At 44.8% G+C, this 23,457-nt stretch overlaps 2 protein-coding genes across 4 annotated transcripts; both read right to left on the bottom strand.

Moving 5' to 3' along the window:
- Positions 1 to 687: 687 nt before the first annotated feature.
- On the bottom strand, positions 688 to 9,109 carry dbpb (D site albumin promoter binding protein b). The gene is made up of 5 exons (XM_080500935.1): positions 8,642 to 9,109; positions 8,156 to 8,456; positions 7,013 to 7,471; positions 3,701 to 3,954; positions 688 to 3,213 (listed from the first exon to the last, which is right to left on the bottom strand). The coding sequence occupies exons 2-5, from the start codon at positions 8,343 to 8,345 to the stop codon at positions 2,998 to 3,000; spliced, it is 1,119 nt and encodes a 372-aa protein (XP_080357061.1). The 5' UTR covers positions 8,346 to 8,456; positions 8,642 to 9,109; the 3' UTR covers positions 688 to 2,997.
- Positions 9,110 to 10,922: 1,813 nt separating this feature from the next.
- On the bottom strand, positions 10,923 to 22,197 carry LOC308133414 (uncharacterized protein). 3 transcript variants are annotated; one of them, XM_080500773.1, is made up of 4 exons: positions 21,883 to 22,197; positions 21,357 to 21,471; positions 13,960 to 17,845; positions 10,923 to 13,578 (listed from the first exon to the last, which is right to left on the bottom strand). In XM_080500773.1, exons 3-4 carry the CDS (start codon positions 17,377 to 17,379, stop codon positions 12,697 to 12,699), a joined length of 4,302 nt encoding a protein of 1,433 aa, XP_080356899.1. In that variant the 5' UTR covers positions 17,380 to 17,845; positions 21,357 to 21,471; positions 21,883 to 22,197; the 3' UTR covers positions 10,923 to 12,696. The 3 variants fall into 3 exon arrangements, with proteins under 3 accessions (XP_080356899.1, XP_080356898.1, XP_080356900.1); XM_080500774.1 differs by having other exon boundaries at positions 10,930 to 15,080; positions 17,163 to 17,845; XM_080500772.1 differs by having other exon boundaries at positions 10,923 to 17,845.
- Between the last annotated feature and the right edge of the window lie 1,260 nt (positions 22,198 to 23,457).

Below are 23,457 nucleotides of genomic sequence, written 5' to 3'. Positions count from 1 at the left end.
AGAGAGAGAGAGAGAGAGAGAGAGAGAGAGGAGAGAGAGAGAGAGAGAGAGAGAGAGAGAGAGAGAGAGAGAGAGAGAGAGAGAGTGAGGAAAATTCCAGTCTGAAGGACCTTTCACCCATTTCTGTTGAGACAGCAGATAAACGGGATGACATCTACATGACTGCTGCCCACACACATAATATTCAAACAGAACTGAACGAGCGGTGGGTATGAGTTTTTCATCGAATATCTTAAAAGCAAAACTTGTTTTTCCTGCATTTCGCCGACTGTGGGCTTTTGCTGAAATGTACAACAAAATAAGACTTGTATGTATTTTTTTTTTTTAAACGCCTGAAGTGTTTTGAAGAATTAATAATTTTTCTGGGCATTTTCAATAAATAAAAATAGTCCTTGAATGTCAAGAGGAAGCACCATTGCTTTTGGCCGACAAGTGCACTTATCTGAACTCTTTGCCTATTAAAGGAATGTACGAAATGTGAGCAAACGGGGAGGATATCAAAACAAACAGCCTGGGAACATTTCACCATCGGGCCTCGAGTAGATAAAGTCTAGCTGAAAATGTACTCTTCATTGCCTGGTCTCCCCCCCCTCCAAACTGGGCTTTTTAACTCCGAGGTGAAACACGTGAAATGCATGTGAAAGAAGAGGAAACGGGGAAGAACAAACAGCCGGGCAAAACAAGACGTAGTGAATGAGAACAATCATTTATTGGTGTATTTGGGAAATTTCAACTACATCCAAATCACCAGCCCCGACTGGCGGGCTGGGCACCGTGGACACTACTGATGCAGCAGGGCAGTTGATCAGTTACGAGTCACGAGAAGATTTATCAACCACATCTGTGAAGATATAAGAGACTAAATCCTGTTGGGAGAGCAAACGACCACTGGATGAGGTGACAGAAGGCAGAAATAAACCAACAGGGAGATCAGTAGTGTGCATAGTCCGTACACGGCTTGGAAACGGAGGAGGTCATCATGATAGGTAAAAATAAGTCTGCATGAACAACATGCTCCCGTTTTTGTGGCCACACTTTGTAAAAATCCATGGTCAAATAGAACCAACGGTGGCGCCGGCGTCCGGAGCAGAAGTGAGTAATGTTGATCGGCTGGAGATGTGAAAGGAGACGTAGCAGAGACTGAGGGTTTGCTCCATTTGAATAAGTCTTTCTGAGGAACACTGGAGATCAAAGATGTTTCAAGGTGCAACAGATCATGTTCATCCAAAGAAAGAAAAAAAACATTCAATAATATAGAACGACAACAATAAGAGGGATAATCATCATAATCATAACAATAATAATAGTTGTAATGATAACTATTCATCATGGTCATTAAGGGGATTAAAAGCACACTCTATTACTAGTCATCCCTTCCCCAGGAACAGAACGTCTACCATGCCTCCCACCCCCCACCCCCCACATGTGGGTGCTGTGGGTACACAGAGAAACTCATAGATACAGTCAAAAGTAAGGAGCAATACCAGGAGTAAACAGGAAGGAGCAGTATTGAAAAAAAAAAAAAAAAAAAGAAGCACTAAATAGCAACGAGCTCTGAGGATCGACGTAGGAAATTTTGGCTTTTAGTTCTCCCAGAAATCTGAGAAATTAACAAAATTCCACTCAATGGGGGCACTCAGCCCATCTCCTGGAATACATAAAACACACAAAATAGCATAGGCTTTTTTTCCCCAATATACATAACAGTTCTAACCCCCCCCCCCCCCCTCCCCCCACGTGTTAATGCTGATTAAAGTGAGTCCATAAAGTACAGCAAAGTAACGATGTGCGTTTTACTGGGTAGGTTGATTACGAGTTTAGAATACGTTTACAACACTGAGATTCAACGTACCGCTGGAGGTACGCGAGTGTCGCGAGGACAAAAGTATTATAGAAAGAGTTTGTACGCAACTGTGAGGAGGCCTGCTGTAAGTGGGAGCAGACAGAAATAGAGACACTGGATCTGGAAACACAGGGAAGATGTAAGCGAGGAGCAGAGTGACCCGGCGCGTCGACACGTTCGGGTTGAAACACCCGAACGCCAGAGTGTGACTGAAGCCAAAGCCCCCCCCCCCCCCCCACTGGGGTCGAGGAGAAGATATAAAGCATGGACTTCAGGCCACTTTGCCGTAGTTAAAAATGAACTGCAAAGAGCAGATATTGTTGTGGGACTGAGGAGGGGAATGAAGAGAGGATGAATTTGTTCTGTTCAACAGGAACACACGAGGCCGGTGAGGAGAAACGGTGGGATTGTATACACGTGTTTCCTCATGTCTCTCATTCTGTCTCTCTTGGAGCATGCCCATTCCCACAGTGAATAAAACATGACAGAAAAAAGGAAAGCAAGAAAAGAAAAAGAAAAAGAAAAAAAAATTAAGTGCTTGAGTAAAATCCACAAAATATCGAACTATACCATTTTAAGATAATTTGCTCTCTATATTACAAATGTTACATGTGTCCTCAACCCTGCTGCTGCATTCTGACTATACTCCCAACAAAAAATAAAATAAAAATACCCATCGATGGCTGACAACCTGTGAAAACATCTCCTGACTCGTCGATAATAAAAAGTTATTAACTGTAGCTTTCCCGTCTCTATTTCCCAGACATGTAGAAAATATACAAAATTATTCTTCAAATTTTCTCCCCCTCTAATTTTTTTTTCTCTGAAGTATTATAAAAATATACAATTCTCCGATAACAAAACTCTTAAAAGTCACATCTGTCATCTGTTAAATTATTCTCTCCGTCCGTCAACTTTTAAGAGCTGAAACCTCAACAAAAGACACCTGAGCATCGATACACAAACCTTCTCCTCGTCTTATACATTCATCATCAAAATCATCATCATTATCATCTGACTCATCATCATCATCATCATCATCGTTGTCGTCGTCTTCTTCACCCCTTTCTGTCCAGCAATGCCGACATGGAAATTCAGTCTTTAATTGAATCCAGCTTAAATTCCATTTTCCTGATTTGTCTGCGTGCGTTCCGTCACTGGTCGGCCAAGCGGTTCTCGTATTTACTGAGGATGTTGCGACACCGGCCCAGTTCCTTCCTCATCTCAGCCACCTCTTGCCGCAGGGCGGCGTTCTCTCGCTCCAGGTAGGCGGCGCGCACAGTTATCTGGTTCTCCTTGAGGCGGCGTGCGTCTCGGGAACGCTTGGCGGCTTCATTGTTCTTATACCTCCTGGTCCAATACTTCTCGTCCTGGAAAGGGGGGGGGGGGGCAAAGACACAGAGCAGGGGTTTACAGGTGATCTGTGGATCCATGGTTTTCATTGGCTGTCGTTTATCCTCACCATTATATGAAAAGAGAAAGACTCAATGAATCCTCAGACACTTTTCCTAAGAAGTGGGCACAGCTTTTATCTGGCCAAACTCCTTCCTTAGTACTGGCCAGTGTGGGTGTTTAGCCATGAATGAGCGGTAGGACATGGGTTGTTTTTTTTGTTTGTTTTTTTTTCCCTCGGTTTGGTCAGAGAACCGACTTAACTGTCTGACGGCAAATAAAATACGGACTCAACCTGCATGTGTCCCAGCCCACGGTGGATAAAAACACTACAGGTTCATTGTGCTCTTGATAGGCGTCTGCAAACTACCTGAACATCTCTCACAGTATTTTCTTAGAATCCTCAGCATCCAAACACAACCAGGCATGTCTGACCCCCCCATGGTGCTGCAGTGGGAGACTCACCTTCAGGTTGTCAGGCACCAGGACCTTCCGGGCCTTCTTGATCATCGGCTGTGGTTTGAGCTCCTCCTCGCTGAAGGAATGCCTCCGGGGGTCGAAGTTCGGCTGGTTTTCCGGGTTGGACATGTCCGGCGAATCCATGTCGAACATCCCCATGCCGTCCGACCCGCTGCCCGTGGGCGTCAGCAGAGCCGGACAGGAGGACGAGGAGGACGAGCAGGGCGATTCACAGGAGTCGTTCATACTTGTTTGACTCCCTGGAAGGAAAGAGGGGAGAAAATATGCATTAGAGGGGAGCACTTCGACCTGAACCGTTATGGACGTCAGATTCATTGGGGGGGGGGGGGGGGGGGGGGAACACGAGTCACATCAGGAGACCAAAGCAAACACGTGCAGCACGATGAGATGGCCACCAGATGGCAGCAGAGAGCTGCTGTCTCAGCGTTTGCAAACAACAAACAACACCACTCTGCCATTAACTGACTCGCAAGACTATTAGGGAGCTACAATGCAAAATGAAATGTTTTTTTATCTGGTCAGGATGTTGCTTAAACGATACTATAGTAAAAAATATTTTTTTTAAAATACAAGTCTTGGAGAAACCACACATGATACATTTTTAGCTTTCCCTTTTAGAGGTACGACAGAGTAGCACTGATTGCCACAAGACATTAAAATCAATATAAATTAAAGAATGTTAAATAAATAAATAATAATAATAAATGGAAAATATGATGTATAAGTAACAACAGTCCTAAATAGATATACAATGACACTAGTCTCAGCATGATAATAAAATACTGCCATTAAATCTCCCACTCTGCTCGAAAATTAAACTCAATAAAAGTCTTATTGTAAGTGGGAGCCGGGAGTCCCCTGAAAAGGCCCACAGTGTAAAGCAGTCCTCTGACAAACCAAAACCACAGCTCAAACCTTTCTCTTCATTCAATACACAACATTGTTCACTTTTCAAAGATAAAACTGAGAGATTCTTTGAAGACCAAAGCCAAAATCCATAATCAGTGCCAACAGCAAATTCTAAAAGTAGAAATGTTGTGTAACCATCTTTCCCCCCTCCTGTAAACCAGTTTCTTTAAGTGGGGCCAGTATAGGGCTATACCTCTCCCTACCCCCCTTCAGGGCCCAATGCACCTTACTCAAATGACTGTTCTTCCCTATAGGAGCTTCTCTTCAGCTTCTCTATCTCCACACAAAACAGCTGTCAGTGATCCTCCCTGTCTGTCATAAATATGGCCAGATCACTCCAGCAACGACTATGGAGACATCGGCACGAAGGTGAGTTCAGTGATTAGTAACGAGACCACATCGACATCAGACCTAACAGATGGCTCCAGGACAAAAGAGCCACTCGTGAACGATAGACGACGCAAACTGAGCAAAAACAAAAAGTCGTTCTGAAGGTTCACTGAGCTGGGAATTGTTGTATGTAGAGTACATTAACACATTAGAACGCAAATTAAATCATGTCAGTAAAACACCATCACAAGGGTATTAGTGTGAGAAAAACAAAATCCACCCCGTGTGATACATGCTGCCACTATCAGTAGATTTATCTGTGGATCTTTAACATATACAAAGTCAAGCCACGAGCTATAATTATGTAATGACCAGGTAACATGAGGGCATAGTTTCAAACTGTGAGCACAGTGTTCACTCATGGTGTTCCCATGTCTTGTGGAGGTAACGCCCCCCCCCCCCCCCCCCCCCATGACAGTAAAACAAATGAGTGGGTTGTTGTTTTGTTTTTTTCCCGCTGACACCTGGATGAAATAAGCTTTCCCCACATGGCACACATGTCAGTGAACGTTTGTTCGGATCCTGCAATCCACAAGCTGCCAGACTGCTTTAATCCGACGGCAAGAACGCAGACTTGCAAAGGAGATTTGGTGGATTTTTTTGTTCATGTGTTTCCAAAACCGAAATACCGGGAAGCTTTCAGGTTTTTTTTTGTGGAAGTAATGGTGTAATATGTGACCAAACTGTTTCCAGCACGATGAGAAAGCCTGAAGCTGCTACTGAATGGAATTGAGAGGCTCTAATTTAAATACGTATGACACAGCTTTTTAAAGGACTTTATGATTCTGCAGATTGTTGCAGGGCGTTACTGTAGAATCGGCCTTGGTGAGAATAAAAACAAGCATTATCTTTTTGTTCTCATATTTGTTTTTTAAAAACCACTTTATATCATAAGATGTAGGCCTTTATCACGGATTCTAAACGCACCATCGGTTTATGAACAAACACTAACCACCTGAAATAAATGCAAGGCTCCGATCAATATTCCATAGGTGTGGAATTCTCTGGATATTGCCGTTGCTGTCATTCCCTGGCAATCGAATGGGAGAGTTTGAAGTCCGGCAGCCCAGGGGAAACTCTTCCTGTTGCTGTGCATGTCCCTCCTCCCCACCCCCCACCCTGTGGACTCCTCCCACACGTCTGCTGGCCCTGCCTCTCGTTCTCTCACTCCAGTACTCCCTGCCTCTTGCACGTGTCGGGACGCGTGCACATGGCTGTGGCGTGTGAAGCAGGGAGAGATTTAAAGACACGCAACCACAAACACTTCACAGGCCGCTCTCTCTCTCTCTCCCTCCCTCTCCCTCTCTCTCTCCCAGCACTGTTCTGACCCTGCTGCACATTAATTATTGGCCAGCAGCTGAATGCTGATTGAGTTGTACACTGCAGCATGTCGTCCACATGCCGGACGATACTAAAAAAAAAAAAAAAAACAGCCTCGTCAGTGCCATATAGTTGACTCGTCATACTCCTCAGGACTCCCTTTATTTACTGTGCTCCTCACCACTCTGAGCCTTTTCTCCCCCCCTTCACCTTTTAACTTGCCACAAGACACACAGCACATTTTGTGGTGAAGCCACAGGGACTGAACCCTTGTGTTTTCCCTTTCAAGTTGACTTTGTACTTGGGAGCCATGTGACTCTATCTCATGCCTTCAGTTTGACCCCACAGGATGGGAAAAATGCCTGGTCACCATAGTATTTGTTATAAACTCCCAAGGAGAGTTTGAAGCGCTGAATCATGAGCCGGTGGGAACATTGTGGACACGCCACTTCTCCCCCGCCTGCGTCTCCACCGTGGCTGGACTGTGGGTTCCCACCGAGGTTACACTGGTGGCAGAGGACACTTTGTCCAATTCACCTCGCCAGCCTTGCAGAGCTCGCCTCTGTGGCTGCTGCTCGTGGGGCAACATGGACAAACTCACAATAATGGCCTGGCAAGGCTCATTTTCAGCCTCCACTCCCTCACAGCAACACAACAAACAAACGTTGATTAACTCACCGTGTAGACAGTCGGATCCTCCGGTGAGATTCTGAGGCTGAGCCACCTCCAGACCAATGAGAGATGGGGAGGAAGAGGAGGAGGAGGGGGACGACGCCGACGACGATCCAGGCGGGGATGAGGGTGGTAGGCACTGGGAACTCTGGTTGGGCACAGCCGACTGGGGGCTCTGCGAGGGGATCTGGGCTGAACTGGAACTGTTATTGTTATGCATGCTGCCCATTCCGTTTTCGGTCAGAAACTCCTCCAAGTCCATGTACTGAAGCTGGAAGAGGCCCCCGTCTGCAGGCAGGGTGCGATCCCACAGGAGGGGCCCCAGGAACTGGTTGAAATTTCCACTTCCATTGCCGCCGCCTCCTCCACAGCCATTACTGCTATTGCTGCTTGCTATTCCACTGCCGTTCCTCATGGGGCAGACTCCCAAAGAGTCTTCATCAAGGTCCAGTCTGTCTTTGTCTCCTGGGGGGTGGAAAGAGCAGGATTATCAATACCAGATGGTGACGATGAACAATAACTCTGGGGTGACATTGACGCGTTTTGCCACATGGCTGATGTCAACATCTGCTTTGAGCCACAGGAAATGGAGTGGCAGGTGTATCAATAAAACCTAGGCTCTCCATTCCTTACTTTTGCTTCTTGCAGTCTCACAAAAACTCACGAGCACAGATGGGCCAGATGGTGGCTGAGAATTGCAGCCTTCAAGAGCCCAAATCAATTTGTTGTCATTGCATATACGTAAGCCCCTGGACAAATCTCACAATAGCTGGGGATGGGGTTTGGCGGAGAAAGCAGACGGGACGCATGCTTTCATTGGTTTAGCAGTGCGGCTAAACCAAAACAAGTCATCACCCGGTGTAATCTGGGTCCTAATTTGAAGTCGCAGCAGAGATTATAATCCAGGTGAGTCCTCACCAGGGTCATGGAAAAGCCATGTGCACCGAACGTGACGGTGCACGAGACCTCGGTGTGAAATGTGGCAACTCAATGCTTTCCATGCAATTACGCTGCAAATTCTACTCAGTGCTCCAGCAGCAGTGGGTGGAACAATGTGATATGAATTAGTAATCCTCGAATGGGGCTGGAGGCACAACATCCACAGAGCAGCAAATTCAGTTTCAAGTTGCCATTGATTTGCTTCCTTACCTTTCACTTCACACGTGTTTTTCAAACGCTGGTCCCCCTTCATGGGGTGCTGCAGGAGGGACTTCAGACCTGCCATGGAGTTGTGGTGTCCTCCTGTCAGGGAGCCTGCGGGCTGAGTGCAACTTCCAAACTGTGGGCTAGCCCCAGCTGGGAGGTCAGGGGTTGGAAGCTGGGAGAGCTGCCTGGACATCCTGGACCAGACGGGGTCGCAGAAGAAAAAAAAAAAACAACCACCTGGAGCACTTTGAAGGGGCGAGGCGAGCTGGCCGGAGTACCTACCAATGGGACAAGTACTGGAGGACTGTTTGTGCAGGAGGGGTGGGGGTGAGGAGCAGAAAGAGAAAGCGCGTTAAAATAACAAGTATCCATGCAGAATACGGAATGACATGAAATTCACATTTGAGTGTAACTACAGTGGCAATGACGCAGTTATTCAACTTTTAAACTTTAACAAATACAAAGATGAATGCAAACTTTGATTTTTACCTTGGACTTGTAGTTTTGTTGTTTTGTTGTTTTTTCTGCAGAGTTCCTTATTTCCTCACAAAAATATTCTCATCGAAGTATTCCATTGCAATTGAGTTGCGAGTGTTCACTGGATCGAGCTGTTATTCTCCACGGAGCCGTGTGGGAGGGACAGTCAGACCATCCGAGGAGGAACACTTTCCATTCCAGAAAAAAAAAAGAACAACAGAAACACGCAAAGGCGAGAAACTGACAATGGAAAACCGCGTACAGTGAGCGGAATGTCTCAATTAAAACTTGCAGAATAATATCCCGACTTGGTGGCGCAGAGATCCCCGACGAAACACTTCCTGTCAAAACAAAAGCCACCGTAGGGGGGAAAAAAACAACCAAACAAACTGTGTGAATAATAAAAACACACACACGAACACGCAGAGCCGAGCGCAGTGGCTGTGTTGGTCAGATGACAAGTTGTATTGCTGTTCTCTCCTGTGCTGTCGCGCTCTGCTGTCCGTCAGGAGGAGGAGGAGGAGGAGGGAGGAGGAGGAGGAGGAGGCGGGGGGCGCTTCCTCTGTCTGTACTTTTTTTGTATCCGGTGGATGCGAGTCACGGGCGCGGGTCTGTTTGGGCCGCGTCCTCCAGTCCTCTCTCGCTCGCGCCCTCAGCTGGAACGGACACGGGCAGTTCACGTGACGTCACACCCCGCGGGAACAAACGAGCAGCAGCGCGAGGGGTGGCTGGTGCATGTGTGTGTGCGGCGGCGGAGGAGCGCGGGGCGGGGCCAGTCTTAAGCAGATCTCCCTATTCTCGGTTATTATTTATGAGACACACCTACCCTCGTGCCACACCTCGAGGGGAGCAGGCTGTTTGTGTGTGACAGGTACATCCAGTTACTTTTTTTTCCCGAACTGTTTTCACCCTGCTGCAGTTTGTACACACACCATTTTAGCGCCACTATGCAGTTTGCTGGCAGAACATAAGTTGTTTTCTTTTTTATTTAGTTGTGTATTAGTGTGTGTGTTTGTGTGTGTGTGTGGGGGGGGGGGGGGGTAACTAATTGTCCCCACTCCTGGCTCTAAGCCTTCGTGGATAACCTTTATAATAACATAATACTTCAGGAGCATAGTTTTGTCTCAGTTTATTAAGCAGAAAGAGCTGCAGGACTTTTCCAGTTTCCTTGTAATCCACAGAAAACGTGAGTGTGTCGGGTGTTTTTTTTTTCCAGGCGAGAGCAGTGCTTCAGCACGTTGCCTGCCGGCGTACAATAGCTGTTCCAGCGCACGTGTGTCAGGCACGCGGAGGAGAGGACCGTCCACACGCGGCTCCGCCTGCGATTGGCTGCGGGGACCACGAAGGCTCCGCCCACGACGGGCGCTCATTGGTTAGAAATAGGTCGAATAAGCCCGCCTGCTCGGATTCCCCTCGTGCATGCCACTGCCGCGTGAGACCAGATGGAAATACAAAAACGCGCGAGAAGGGTTGTCTGGTCTACTGTACAAGTTGCAGAGCACATGTACATCAAAGCACGCCGCAGGAATTCACCTCCTGTTATTTTTCCTCCAGCTTGATATGCGAGATTGACGTAAATACATTGTTGCCCAGCCTTCATATAAAGGTTTCAACATAATGAGTGTGCACTGTGTGTAAATATAACAAAGCCATTTAATAACAACTTGTCCCACTTTTGATTAAAGTAAAGCCAATGAGCGGAAACATAGGGGGTAGGCATCCTGGACATTTGAAAAATCCCCTATGTATTATCCACCCACCCTCCCAAAACACTATAGAAACTCGACTAAGAATTTGGCCAGATATGTCTTAGTAGTGGTGACCCTCATATGTCAGAGAGCCATGGGTTTGAGTCCTTGTCAGGCTTTTTCGTTATGGGGTTTGCATGTTCTCCCCATGTGGATTTCCTCCCTGGGCTGTAATAATTGGTGACACCCCCCCCCCCCCCCCCCCCCCCAATTGTGTGTGACTATATCGTCTTTGCCCTGTGATCCCCTGCATGCAGCCTCTGCCTTCACCCAATTGTTTGTTTTTTTTAAGATTGTTCCAGTGCTGCTAAATTAGTGTAGGAAATAGATTGGATGGACATCCTTATAAAATATATTATTCATATCACTTTTCTACATAACTCATTAACTCGTTAGCCTCTTACTTGATCCGTTTGTATTGAAAGAACTTTCAGATAAAGATGTTTTATGCACTACATGAAGGTACATATTACTATATTAGTAATATTAATATTCTCAAATGTCACCATATAAAAATCACCGTGACTATTGAACGAGACCTAAACATTAGCGCTGCATTAATGTTGTAGTAAACAGCAGACAGACAATTCAGTCATCCAACACTCAGCCTTTGGTCCACCCCCCTATAACTGTAAAATCCATGTGACTGGTGCACACATCCTCACCAGGCCAAGTGTACACTGTAAATGAGTTGCGTGCTGCCACCTAGTGGCGCTTAAGTGAAAGGTTACCACAGCCTTTTATTACAAGCATAGTCAAAATATATAGCACGAATTTTGATAATTGAAAACCATTCATTACCCTGGAGAAACCTGGCCAATAACATTAGCAAGCCTAAGCACTTTGAATTTATTGGTATAGCAACTACATCCTGATATCCATTTAATCCACACAGTGATAGTATTAACACACAGATCCAAATATAATTGAAAAACTTCAATATTGACTTTGGTAACAGTTTAAACCTACTCGTGTTAACTGATTAGCATTTTGTACCATTTCATGGATATTGCAGTCGGTGACTTTAGTGACAGACACAAAAGAAAAGCAAAAATTATTATTACACTTAAGGTTTATTCATTGCTGAAATATAATCAACTACTGACTTATCAGTAAATAATGTGATAAAAATCTACTAAAACTATAATTTTCTTTAGAAGAAAGAAAACAAGGCTTGACAGGGGTACGGACATTTGCGAAGTGAATAAAGTGACAAGATGTTCTTAAAACTCATCTTTCTTTAGAAGAAAACAATGCTTGACAGAGTATGATTGCAAGTCAGCAAAAAGTAAAAAGATAGAAGGGGTGAGTATAAGGTTGGCATAAAGACTGATTGGGTAATACATAAATACATGGAATATTACATTTGTTTCTATGATAGGTCCTTGTTTTAACACACCGTGAAGTACTGTAGAAATAATCACCGCTAAAAAGAGCATACAAATAACATGATAAACATGTGTTACAGTACACTTGTTTAACCTGTTTTCAATCTCTTGGTATAAAAGCTATGAATATCTTTAAATAAATGAACTAAAGTGAACATTATAAGCAAGGCTTCTTGTAAGTTTCTTCATTTTGGCAGGAGAGGGATCCGTGTAATACTAATTACCAGCAACTTTGACATGTCATCTATATGTGATTAAATCACAAGGGAATAGAGAGCAACTTTCAAATCAAATTTACACTACAAACTTCAGGTGATATATTGAATAAACCATCACATACTGCAGGAGTGATTTCACAACCTCAGCAAAAAACTTGACCAGAGAACAAACATGCACTGACAAACTATCAACAAAGGGTGTTGTCCTCGTGTCCCTACTCCTAATAAATGCACTTTACATTTTTAAAAAAATCCTCAGAGCTTCTAAGTGAACAACAACAAGACAAATTACACAGCAGAGACGTTTATCATACAGCAAGAGGTGTAGCAGGAATTCTAGTTAAGGGAAGAAAGATACATTAGCAGGTCATTTCACCTAAACTTGTCTAGTAACTGCACAGTGTCAGCCAAGCATAGTGTCAATGCACTTGAGGGGTTAATTAATGATCCTATGAAAACAGTCACATCTTTGAAAACACCTTCCAATATAATCTGGAAGAATATCTGGTGATATTTTATAGGACACTCTACAGTAGTTGTTAACACACTCATTCTAATAGTCTAAAAGTCAGCAGAGTAGATGCACCAGAGACATGAGTCAAATTCTCCTGAAGGCCACGAGAGCCTTTTCAAGTCCCTTTTTTCCTTTCACTTTCCCATTTTAGAACTGAAATGCTCCTCTTGGATGCCACTCTTTTCAGATACCAGGAGTCTTAGTATCGGTATGGTCCCTGTAGGAATGACATCTCCTCGTGACCTTCACTGGTTTGTCTTTCTCCTGGTCTTTTAGCAAGCTTCAGCCTCTTGGCGTCTCCTCTCTGCAGTCCCTTGGCCCTGCGGCGGCAGGACACCTTGTGCCTGTGAAGGAGTGTAGCATTCCAAAAGCGAGCGGCGCAGCGTCGGCATGAAAAAGACCCTCTGGCACGATGGGAGGCTCGATGAATGAATGCTGCCAACGGCCGGTGAGACTGCTTCCCACATACACTGCACCTTAGACGCTGCTGAGTGCTCAAGGCTTTTTGTGGGTGTTTTACTGCCATGTGAACCAGCAGTCCCGCTTTCCGGGAAAACACAGCATTGGGGCAAATGGGACAGCCATAGCGCTTCACAGGGACTTTGAGAGATGACAGGATCTGTACCTTTGCTCCACCCGAGTTGACAAGCTTATACCCACCACCACTTGATTCTCCTCCTCGCCTAATTGTCAAACGAAGAGAGCCTTGCTTTTTATTCGATTGGCCTCTTACTGTGAAACTGATTTTCTTTTTTTTGATCCCGTCAAACCTGACTAGATCTTGGGATTCCCATTTATTGTCCCTCCACTCTTTCCTGTCGGACTTTTTTTTTTTTTTCTTGTGTCGTCTTATTTCATCGTTTGACAACTGGCTGCTGCAGTCAAGGTGTTGGTGGGACTGGGTACCTGACTGATGATGAAGATGATGGTGGGAGTGATGATGATGGTGATGCAGATGGTGATGTTCAGTGGAGGGCAGTTCCGTGAGGGGCTGGAACGGAGCTGTGGTGTGAAGTGTACGGCTACGGGATCCAGCTGGATATATGTGCTCTCCTTTCACCCCGGCCGGGGAATGTGGATGCTGTGGAGGCATGACAGTAGAATTAGGGGGTAGGGGCTGAGAGTAAGCTGGGGCATTCGAGGCAGAGGGTTGGGCTGCCACATTATCATAAAATAGGGATGAATAACCAGCTGATGGTTGCGGGGTTGCTTGTTGGTGGCTATGAGTTACAACACTAAGATTCTGCCCTCCATGACCTTCAGTAGAAGGAGCCATCTGTAACAGGGCATTAGTGGCAGCCTCACTCTCAGATGCTGACTGATTAACATCACTCCCACTTCTGTTGTCCCCAGACCCACCACTGCCTTCTTGCTGGTTAGACGTTTCAGACCGGGTTATCCCATGTTGGGACTGCCTGTGCCGAGTAAGGCTATTGGAGTAAGCAAATGCTTTACCACATACCTCACAGCAGAAGAGCTTTTCACCTCCCCCTTCGTGAACCGTCTGGTGATGGGCAGTCAGATGGAAGTGATGACGGAACGATTTCCAACATATAGCACAGGTATAAAGTCGAGGAGGTGGTGGAGGCTGGGGTTCAGGTGGAGGCTGCGGCTGTGGCTGTGGTTGTGGCTGTGGATTGGAGTCTTGAGGCTTGACATCTTGAGGGTAAGAGTAATAAGAGGAGGTGCTTGGTGCTTGGTTCTGGCTCCTGTCTTGGGCCACGCTACATTGAGGATTTGGATTAAAGCTGTTCAGGTTTTCTGGAGCAGGTGTTGTGGGCACCTCTTCCAGCTCCCCTTTCTGATGAAGTTTACTGTGCCTCCTGAGACTCTGGGAGTAACCAAACTCCTTTCCACAAATGCTGCATTTGTAATTCTTTGCCCCAGAGTGGACCGTTTGATGCTTGCTAAGGTGAAAAGCCTCTCTGAAATACTTTCCACAAACAGTGCAGTGATGGGGCTTTTCTCCAGTATGGATCCGATCATGTCTGCGAAGGGTCTCCCGCCGTGCAAATCCCTTTCCACAGACACTGCAGAGGTGAGTGCGTGGGAGCCCACTCGGACCCATTCTTGGGGTGTACTGCCTACGTTTGGGGGGCTGTCCGCCAGCAGCAGGATCTTTCTTAGCTCTTGGTTTGCGGGGGCGTTTTGGTTTGGCAGCAAGATTCTCTGTGTTGCTGCTCATTGCCTCCTGGCTCCCACCAGCTCTGTAATTCTTATCCATGCCAGATGTAGAAGAAGGAGAGCCCAGAGGTCCTAGACCAAGACCACCTAGCAGACCTCCTATGATGTCTCCCCTATCATCCCCTCTATTTCCACTGCTACTAGCAGCTGTTATAGCAGAGATTGCATTATTGACAGAACTAGTGACATCATCCTCTGAGTCATCCAGAAGAGAAGAAAGGGGCAGATGGGGTTGTTGCTGCGGATGATGGTGCTGGCTGTGGCTCTGTGAGTGTGGATGCAGTGTTGGGGCCAAGGGTGCCTTTCTCAGAGCTGGGCCCGCCATCCCACTTCCACATGGGGAGGCACCAGAGTAGCATGGAGATGGATTACCTTGAGAACGGTGGTCATCATGGTAGCCTGTGTAACGATTCCGAGAGTAGTCAGTGGGGTATTTACCATCTGTTCTGTCCCTGTCATTTGAATTCCCTCCCCTTCCAGACTGAAACAGACCATCACATCCTAAACCTGATTTTGGTTCTCCTTCCCCCACAATGATTACACCATCCTCTTCCTCAGTTTTCCCATAAATAACCCCTCTATTGCTTTGATAAGTTCCCCCTCCTCCATTACTCCCTCCACTCCCTCCCCCAACTCTGTCCTCACCATCAGTTCCTGTCTTGCTGCCTCGTTGCTTGGGTCCCCTACCTGGCTTGCCGCAGGTGCCTGAGGCAGCATGGTTGAGTAGCGAGGTGCTTTCACGGAAGGCACGACCACAGGCAGGACATCGGAATGGTTTTTCCTCATGTATCTTCTCATGGCGTGTCAGTGACTCTCTACGATTAAAAGCCCGAGAGCAGGTGGAGCAGCCATATGGGCGGGCAGACGAGTGTATAACACCATGTTGCAGGAGGTGCCCTTTTTTCTTAAAGCTTTTCCCACAATCAGGGCAATTAAATACTTTGTCGGGGCTATGACAAGTATTGGAGGAGGGTTGGGGAGTTTCTTGGGTTGAGTGGGGAAGGCTTGGGTCAGGCTGTGACTTAATATGAATAGGATTAGGGCCAGTAGTGGCAGAATTGCTAGTACCTGCAGATGTTGGCTCATGCATGCGCAAATGCCTACGAAGACTTGAAAGGTGAGGGAAGCTTTTGCGACACTCGTTACAACTATAAACAGGCTCTGAATCAGACTCTGTGGCATTAGCTTGTATTGAGCTCTGGTTATCAGATTTAGAAAGGTGAGAATTATTAGTAACTAGCACTGAGGCAGCAGTGGAAGAGGGAGCAGAGGAGGAGGAGGAAGAAACTACTGATGAGGATGAAGATGATGAGGCAAGTAGGGATGATGGGTCTCCACCAATATTTGACAGGACAACACCACTCCCAATTAAAGCCGGAGGCTGACCGTGACTAAGCCCTCCATTACTACTCGTGCTAGGATTACCACTGTGCCCATGGTTGCTACTGCCATTACTACTACTACCATCAGATTTTCTTTGTGGCAAATAGCCAGCCATAGCCTTCTTCCTCCGACTGCTACTGGTGCTACCACTTCCACTGCTTTCCCCTTTGCCATCATCCTTTGATAAAGATAAATGAAGTGGCAAAGGGAGGGGCAAACCCGCTTCCTGCTGCATCAGAGAAGCTATCTGATTTGATGAGAGTACAGGAATGCCCTGGAAGTCAAAGCTACCCAGTGATGATGGCTGGGAGCCTGGGTGGAGAGGATGATGAGGATGGGAATGAGAGTGGGGATGAGAGAGGGTGTGAGGTGGAAGCTGTTGCTGCTGGGGAGGTTGCTGTGGTGTTTGCTGTGATTGAGGAGTGGAGTGAGCATGTGAGTGAGAAGAATGCAAAGCAGGAGGTGGGGCAAGGCTAGTACTAGGCTCTCCACCTGTTTGACTTAAACCAATCCCTAAATGGTTATGGGTTCCCTGTTGGACAAGAAACTGCTCTAAACTAGCATTAGCAGGCACGCCAGAAAGAAAATATTGATTAGCAGCTAACATGCAACTAAACTGTTGGTGAAGGCTCCGTGCATCAGACTGGGCCCCAACTAACTGGTGTCCCAATGAGCTGACTGCACTGCTGCTAGAAGGGTTGTTAGAAGTGGCCACAGAGGTTGAAGGGGAGGGAGAGGAAGAGGAAGGGCCAGGTGATACTTGGGGTACAGAAAGGCCAGGATGCAGAGGAGGGGGTGGAGGTGCTGATGTTACTAATCCTCCTAATCCCCCAGCACTACCACTACTGCTACTTCCCCCGGCAAAGTGCTCAAATCGACCTACACCTGGGTGCAACTGCTCCTGTGCTAGTGCTGCCTCAGACGGGTGGAAAGAGCGCAGGAACTGTGGGTAGCCTGAAGAATGACTTGAGCTGCTGCTGCTCATCTTGCTTGACTTTGAACGAGAGCTCTGAGATGAGGAAGGCTGTTGTTGTAAAGGTGGGGGAGGAGGGGCACTCATCTTGGCAAAAATGGAGGCAGAATCAGAAAAGGCGTTACCTCTCGACCCCTGCAGGGGGCCCAAGCCAAGTCCAGACAGAAGAGCTCCAGAAGACTCAGCCTGCTGCTGCTGCTGCTGTTGAAGTTGATGCTGGTGAAGTTGCACTTGCTGCTGATGCTGCAGTTGTCGATCTAAACCAAGGCCTTTGAACTGGTGGGCCTGGTGCCCACTTAACATCTCTATAATGTCCAGATTGTATTTTCCAAATTGGAACATTTCCCACTCAATGGCACATATGGGTGCAGGTGCCAAACCTCCAGCACTAGGGGTGGCAACAATAATTCCACCACTGACTGGTGAAAGACAAACTTCACCCTCAAAGTGAGGCGTTGCTACAATTTTGTATCCAGAATTAATCAAACGAGAGCTTTGATCTTAAGTTCATCTCTCAACATTGTTTACGTCTGCTGCTGCTACTTCCTGTTGATCATTTACTGTCCACAGTCTACTTCCAAAGTAAGTGGTGTAGCTGAGATGATAAGTTGATGATCAAAGGGTAAAAAGTGTCTTTTGGGAAGGTAGTTAAGTTCCGGCAATAATAAAAAAAAAAAAAAATTGCTTAATTTGTATTGAGAAGCAGTTCAAACGACTTCTTCATCCTTCCTCTGAGAATTACTGCGTTGATATTTTCCTTCACCTATGCAAGATTCCTCATCCGTGTTCAGCCAAGAAGCTCCTACAGCTGAAAACACAAAATTCAAAAAGTATGACAGTCACAGAGGGCTAACACCATCAACAAACTTGTCTAAAAATTCACTCAGTCCCTCACTCAGAGACCTTTAAATTCATTAAAGTGCCCAATCTATTAAAGCGAATACGCAACACAAACTTTATATTTTACTGCCAATATTCAAGAAGAGTGATGTCTCAACATTTATGTTATTGTCCCAATATATATGTTAGCGGATTATGTAATCAATCATAAATACAGGTACATCTTAAGGAATCTGAAAAAAACAAAACAATGGTGAAGTTCTTTTTTTACATGACTCATCTTCCATATATTTTAGATTCACTGCATAAACAGAAACATTTCAAATTTGGGGGGGGTTATTCTTTGTAGATTTACCTTACAGGTCAATATTGTACCTCCAAATATTGTTCTTTTGAACCAAAGGTCATAATTATCTCAAAGAAATCTAAAAGTACATTTCAGTTTTTAGGTCATGGGTGCAGAAATAACTGAAAAAAAACCTGAATTTCTCAATGGTATTGGGATTTCTTGAGATGAATCTGTTCTTGCCATATAAAATTTTAACTATAAAATATTTCTGTATGTTGCCATTATAAAGAGACAGAAAAGATCAGCAGTAAAAAAAAAAAAAAGACCGCATGTAGAGCACCTGGTGTACTCAGAAGTAAGTAAGTAATTCAGAACAATTAAAGAGCTCCCTTTATAAACATCCCACATACAAAAGCAACCACAAAGAGATTAGTGAATAGTTAACATTTTCACTGCATATTTTTGCAATAACTTACCATGTAGCACATCTGATGGATTGCAGCCCAAGTGGAAAAGCTGCATAAATTCCAATTATTTTTATTGTTAGATTTAGATTTACTATGGAAAACAAAGTTAGTCTCACAATTATTGTGTCTATTCATATGTATATATGAGTACTTTGTGGGCGTCTGTGAGAAAAGAGGCAGACTGTTTCACAAACCTACACCCTTACATGCTGTCCTACCTAACCCTGGAACATTTACAGGCTGCAGCAGCTGTATGAGGTGGATCACATTGTCTTTTACAGTATAAATACAATATGTGTGGGTACTCTGCCAGCACTAAATGTTAGAAGAAAAAAACCAAAACAGACAGAATAGAGAGGTGTGTGGAAGTCCTCCATGGAAAAAGCACAAAAGGGCATACTGTACGACTGAGGTTTGGGTGAATGCAGGAGTACTTATGTAACAGATTATTTAGAATTTAGCAACATAACTAGAGACTGGAGAGTTTTGTTATTCAACATTAAGCCAAATAACTTTATTGAGCCCCCAGGGTAGATTAGTCCTTTGCATTTGGCACACCCTATTTATAGTTCACTTTAACTATACATAGTAGGATCAGTGGAACAGATGGGGTTTAGTGGCGATGGTGATGCCACAGCGATCGATGAGTAGTGGCTTCCACTTCCCCCATCAAAACATCTTTCCCTCCAGAGATCTGAACCAAAGACCTTCCAGCTTCTACAACCACTAATCTGCCATCTTTCTTTTTTATATTAAACACACAAAAAACCTTTGTTGCACTATTACAACTGCCATCCAAAACATTGGCAACTAATTTTTGTTGAATAACCTTTACTATAAAATGTATTGTAGTTGCCAATATGGTATTTAGCAACTGAAATCTGGACGAAAAATATATTTTAGTCTGAAGAACCCTCTTCAAATCATATTCCTGCATATGGCAGAACTTAGTGGAACAAAACATGTCATTGTCAGTTCTGAACTCTCAGCATGGAACAAATCATCCGCTCTTCCTGCTGAAACCCAAATTAGAAAGTAAAAATTAATGTCTTCCAAGACAGGTCACACTGTACCACCAAATGTTAATTTTCATTCAATTCAAGTTTAGAATTTTGACGAGGATGTTTTAATCCGTTTTATATATTTAAAAAAAAAATATATATATATATATATATATATATATACACATATATACACTTGGCTATATGTGGTCTTGTTAATTTCACAATAGTCCCATAACTATGTGTGTGTGTACGTATGCAAGCGTGTCACAAACTATCCTATGGAACTCTACTTGACCGTATCCCACGTACATGTAGCTGATGTTGCTATGGGTTATTGTGCACGTCAGCAGTGACGCGGTGCACTAATTTGCACTAATGCACACATCGTTTTGTTTGGTTTCTCACTGTTAAAAGCACAGAGAAATGACTATAAAAATAAAGTTGAATTGTATAGTTTTACATTCAATTACCTTTTGGGGCATTCTGCCGTATGCCTTAGTTTTATAGTTGTTGTTTTTTTAATCCCTTTATAAACTACACTCAAAAAATAAAGAACATTTCTGTTTGGTACATCCTTACATCTGGTGGAAGGCTTCTTGACAATAAATCTTGTACTATTGGAAAGCTTGATTATTTCTCTTTTATATAGCGCAACTATAGTAAGAAACATTCATTTGTGGGTTGCACTCAAGAAAAACTTGCTAAAACTTTCTGTGCCAATGCCAAACGGTTTTTGTTTCGCTGTTAAGACTCCCGTTGATGGATTGGATGCCTGATTTAGTAATGCATTTGTTTAATGAACAGGAGCCGCAGTAGGGAAAAAAAAAACAAAAAAAAAACATACACAGCCACAACAGTCTGGCATTCCCTGCTCGTGGTGCTGCTCACACACTGCTGTGTTGTGTTGGTCTCTCAGGCATGAGCAGCACGGCCAAGCTGCTCCCACAAGTGCTCAATGAGGTTGAGGTCAGAACTGCTGGCAGGCCGTTCCATCCTCAAATTCAAATCCTCGTCTCTGCAATACCCTGCACTACTCGGGAGTACTGCAGGCCTGACTAATCAGGCCTCGCCGATAGTATAGGATTTATTGCCAAGAAGTGTTGCTACAATATTGGAACCACTATCCACCAAACACAAGCTTACTTGTTTTTAAGTGCATCGTCGTTTCATTTAAAAACCACGGCTGTTTGGCATTCTTTGTAATTTGGCAAAGGCGGAATCTGTATGTATAGATAAACTTTTCACTGCTGAGCACAAAAATAGTTCTTAGATTTAATTATTCCTCCATATCAGACCACATAATTAAAAAAAAATCTAAATTAAAGTAATTTGGAGTGAAGATCATCACCTTCCTCGTCACCCTTTATGGTTATAGTCCATCCCCTTAACATTCTTTGTATGGTAATTTAAATAATTTCTGCTCATTTTTGCATCACTAGCAACGTTTTTACATGATCTAGTGCAACATAACATGAAACTAAATCACCACAGCAAGTTTTACAACAACTAGAAGAGGGTTTGTTTTTTTCAGTGTTATTAACATACATTTGCATAATGGAAACTTGAACAGTTCAAGTTTGGATTGACTTATAGGCAAGATCCAAGTTGTGGCCCATTAACATGTTCTATTGATTTACTTGTGAAGAAGGGTAAAAGTGGCAGCCCTCACTCTGCATGCGGCTTTGCTCACCTCTTTTTTTTTTTTTTATAAAATCTTACCGTTTCCTCAAGTTGAAGCGACGAATGCAGCGGGGGCTTGAGCTCCTGTGGCAGCCGAGGAAGATAATCTAGCACACATTAATTTGACTTTCATGTTAAGAGTAAACCAGCGACCCTGTGAAGAAGGCACACACACACACAAAAAAAAAGGAGCTAAATGAAACAGCAGTCCCTCAGTCCGGCTGCACAATGTAAACATTAGCCGAGAGAGGAAGAAGCGTCCTCAAACATTATTGGCCAACATTTGTCGGGCGGTAAAAAATAAATAAATAAAAGGGAACCATTGCTTGCGTTTGTACACAAAACTTCCCGGTTTTACTTCAGCATCGTGTTTCTACTCGGCGTGTTTGGCTATTTGGAGCCGCACGCAGCGTTGGAAGTCTCGCAGAAGCGCCGCGGCTAACCGTTAGCCAACGTTTCCGAGCACAAAACGTTCCCCCGGGGGGGCCGCGAAACGCCACGAACGCCTCGGTCTTAAAGCATAAAAACAACCCGCGCGAGGCGACGTCCAGGAGGGGTTGTTTACCTGTGCTCCCGGGCTCCGGGGCGACGGTGGCGGGTGGATGAGGCCTGGCACGCCTTCTTCGAGCCGCCTGGCTAGCTATCGGCCGCTTCCATTTCTGCGTGCAGTTTTCCAGTCGTTAGCCGGAGCCATTTTCACTGATGCTGAGCGGGGAGAGCGCCCACAGCGATTTCCCCCTTCCGAATTTACCGGCGGCCCGCGCCGCGGCCACGCCGCAGCAGCCGCTTCATCACGACGGGTCGCGCCGGCACTGAGCTTTTAGCTGAATGTTTCGATGGCCGAGGGGAATTTAGATGGTCGGTGGTAATATTTTTTTTTTTTTTTGGGGAGGGGGGGTAAAAGTGAGTGACGTGTGCTCCCTTAACATTGGTCCTTTCCGGCCCTGGTAATGTTTCCGGGTAGCGGCAGCGGGGCTCGCGCTCGGCTCTTCTTTTTTTTTTTTTTTAAGGGCTCTGAGCGGAGAACCGTCAAATCGGGGCGCCGCAACCGCACACCATTTAACTTAAACTTTTTAGGAAAAGATTACTGTTGGTCTCTTTATATTAACACATATTCGTCCTATGAATAATCTTCCCCCATGCTTCAATGTGTCTTTTGCCTTGAAGGCCTGCAAATATAAAAACAAATTAAAGAGATTAAACATAGAAACGTAAATTGAAGTAAGTCTAACTATTTGTTTTACTACTGGTTCAAATAGTCACTTAGCAAAAAAAAAGTTTAGTAAATTAAATCTATCACTGACAAGCTGTGGAAATAATTGCCCCGTGAGAATACCCTTGATCCAAGTCCAGTCGCTGAACCTTCTATGGAGAGTTTGCATGTTCTCCCTGCGTATTTTTCCCCACTGTCCCAAAAATGTGTGTTTGAAGCCGATTACACCCATCAGTCCATCCACTGTACCTGGGGTGTCAAACACATGAGTTCGGAGGCCGCACACACAGCTCAGTTACATCTCAAATAGGCCGGACTGGTAAAAAATAGTGCACTAATAACCTTAAAATTTAGCTTTTCTTTATTGTGATGCAGAGAATATGTGATATAAATGTGTACATTTTCACAAAACTACAATTACAACAGAAAATGATAACATCTCAACATAAAGCGGATTTTAATGAAACCTACTGGTGCAGATTACAGCGCAATGTCCAAGAAACTTCTCCTATAGCTGTTGAATTTGGGATGATTTTGCAAACTCACCCTGACAGCATGGCTTTAAGGCTAATGTTATCGTTCATGGCAGCACCCACCACCGATATCACAGCTTGGGTCTCTGTGTTGTTTTGTGACACGGCAAAAAAAACAATGTTTTCTTTGAAATGTGTATAATATTCTTGGTGGTTTGGCCGGGTTGTAGCCTCTTGCAAGCCAGTTTTGCCCCACGAACCTTTCATTTGACATCACTGTTTTATACCATTGTGCTGGAGATGAAAATCAGGTAATATGCGTCATGTTTATCTAGCTATCATCTGGTAAATACTTCACACACGTGTCATTGCTAGAAGTGGAAAGCTTACTCAGATAATACAACTATAACTTTGTTTAAATTGTATTAAATTACCATCAAGTAGTTATTCAAAA

The sequence above is a fragment of the Blennius ocellaris genome (assembly GCF_963422515.1).
Source record: "Blennius ocellaris genome assembly, chromosome: 8".
Taxonomy (NCBI): Eukaryota; Metazoa; Chordata; class Actinopteri; order Blenniiformes; family Blenniidae; genus Blennius; species Blennius ocellaris.
This window is presented reverse-complemented; position numbering and strand designations above follow the sequence as displayed.